The 2,213-nt window shown below is 48.1% G+C and overlaps 1 protein-coding gene across 1 annotated transcript in view; it reads right to left on the reverse strand.

The window, feature by feature from the left end:
• DCTN4 (dynactin 4 (p62)) overlaps nucleotides 1-546 on the reverse strand; it is a 10,057-nt gene extending 9,511 nt beyond the window's left edge. The window contains 2 exon segments of the mRNA XM_009700479.1: nucleotides 1-39; nucleotides 476-546. Coding sequence (XP_009698781.1) covers nucleotides 1-39; nucleotides 476-510 — 74 coding nt within the window. The 5' untranslated portion in view covers nucleotides 511-546.
• Between the last annotated feature and the right edge of the window lie 1,667 nt (nucleotides 547-2,213).

Here is a 2,213-nt window from a genome sequence, read left to right on the forward strand (position 1 = left end):
GTGTGCATGCAGCAGGGGCAGTCAAAGCAGTTCGCACACCTGTAAAGAGCAAGGCCTATAAGACAGTGCTCTGACCAGGCTGCCAGGCTGAGGAAAATGCTCTCAACAAGCAAATCAAGATTAAACCAACAGACCTTTTCATCTTATGCAACAGCATTAGGGAAAAAAGGCAACAGAGCCATCAACAGGAACAGGAGAGGTTCAGAGTCAACATATGAATTACAACAGTGAGAAATACTGCGTGATACTGAAAAATCCTTTGTATTATGAGAGTATGTCATCAAAAAACCCCTGAATCATGAAGCGCACATGATACATCACGGAAAGACACCTATTCCCCAAAACAGACTAAAAGATAACAAGAAGCGACGTAATTTCTGAAGAGAATTTCAGATACACATGGTTAGGTGTCGATTAAGGAAGGAGCTATTTAAAATAGGGAATCTTGATGAAAAAAAAGCCAAAGCAACCTTACCTATTCTTTTTCAGCTTGGCTTCAGCTGAAGGCATGTTTTCCAGGCAGCTGGGGCAGTAGTGAGAGTCCACCTGATGAACAAGATGGTCACATCACACTTCCTGGCACGTGTTTGTCTAGACAGCATGCTGGCAGCAGCCTGAAACTCTGCTGCATGATTTAACAAGGCTTTGCGTCTGGCAACAGATGGGTAAAGTCAGGGAAGACTTAAGACATTTTTTGTTATCTGAAATCTTACCCCATCTCAGACAGATTTTAATCTTTAATAATGTAAATCAGGTTTCTTAAGTCAGGATAGATTAAACTACTCTGCCTAGTAAATGGGAAAAGGCCAACTGGGTGTTGACCTTTTGCAGTTATCACAATTTCATTTTTCAGCTTGAACAACAGGTTTTAATATGCTATTTTCCATTTGTATCTAAATTTATTCTGCCCTTGTAGATATAGATACACTTCAGAAAACGCTTTGTATCCATCTGCTGTCACAAACTAATTTTGTCAATTCAAACAACAGTAGCAAGAAGGGCGTCCTCTTCCTCAAGAGGAAAACAAACCAATTCTTATACGTGGAAATGCACAATGACTACACTTGTCACACTATAGTGAATTCATGACAGATGCAGCCTGGTGACAAACCTATTTTCTACTCTTCAGAGGCTTAAACATTTCCAAAGAGATACCTCTTCTGAGATCTGGGTTGCACGGTCATTCTTTTAAGGCTTTTCAAATCTATCATAATTTCTTAATTCACCCAAACTTCCACAAAATCAATTTTACCAATTGTATTATGATGACTTGTGAAGTCACAGGAGCAGCCCCAGGATCAAGGCTTGCCCGTATTCTGCTCTGCACAAAAGCACCGCTCCTGGCAGGCCCCCACGCACCAGCAGATTATCGCTCCAGCCTGATGATAATCTACAGCTTAAGGCTCCAGCCATTCCTGGACAAAGAACAAATGTTCCACAGTGGAAATCCCACTGTGTAACATGGGGGAAAAAGCTTGTCCAGGTGGAAATAAACTCACACCAAACACTCTCAACCCCGATTCCACTCTCAAAATAAGTACGATGTTCTCAGGCCTCAGCACACCGCCTTGCCAGAAAGTGTGGGTTTTGTTACTTTGACTACTGCAAACGCCACCACATCCAGCAAATCTCGGCAAGGCCTGGGGGCCATCCGAGAGCAGCTCTCCCCCTGTAAGACAGCACCAGCCCAAGCCTGGGAACGGTGCGGGAGCTCTGGGCCCTGCTCCGTCTTCGCACCAGGCTAGGCCACATGGAGGGGTGTGGGTCAGCTGGTGTCCCTGTAGTGTCCCTGCCCCTTCCCGGCCGCGCCCCATGGTGATGTGTGTGTGGGAAGGCGTCCTTATCTCCCCTGGTCGAGCCCCACAGAGGGGCGAAGGGGTCCCAGCTGCCTCGGCGGGACCGCTCACACCCAGCCAGGCCCTGTGGCAGAGGGGGGACGACATGACAGACATCCCCTACGAGGGAAAGCCACCTCTCCTGGCAAGCCCCACCCCTGGTACGCGCGCTTCAGCCAATCACAGCCCGAACTCCGCCGACGGACAGGGAGGCAGAGCCAATCCAACGCAACGCACCACCTCTTCCCTCATCCGCTGCCAATCACCCCACTCCATGAAGACGCCGCTGTGCCCACCCTTTAGCCGTACCATCAACCAATAGCAAGGCAGAGAGCGAGTGAGCGGCAGGAGAACCACCCAATCGGTGCGCGCAGAGAG

This window comes from Cariama cristata, unplaced genomic scaffold (genome assembly GCF_000690535.1).
Source record: "Cariama cristata isolate BGI_N322 unplaced genomic scaffold, ASM69053v1 scaffold25205, whole genome shotgun sequence".
Taxonomy (NCBI): Eukaryota; Metazoa; Chordata; class Aves; order Cariamiformes; family Cariamidae; genus Cariama; species Cariama cristata.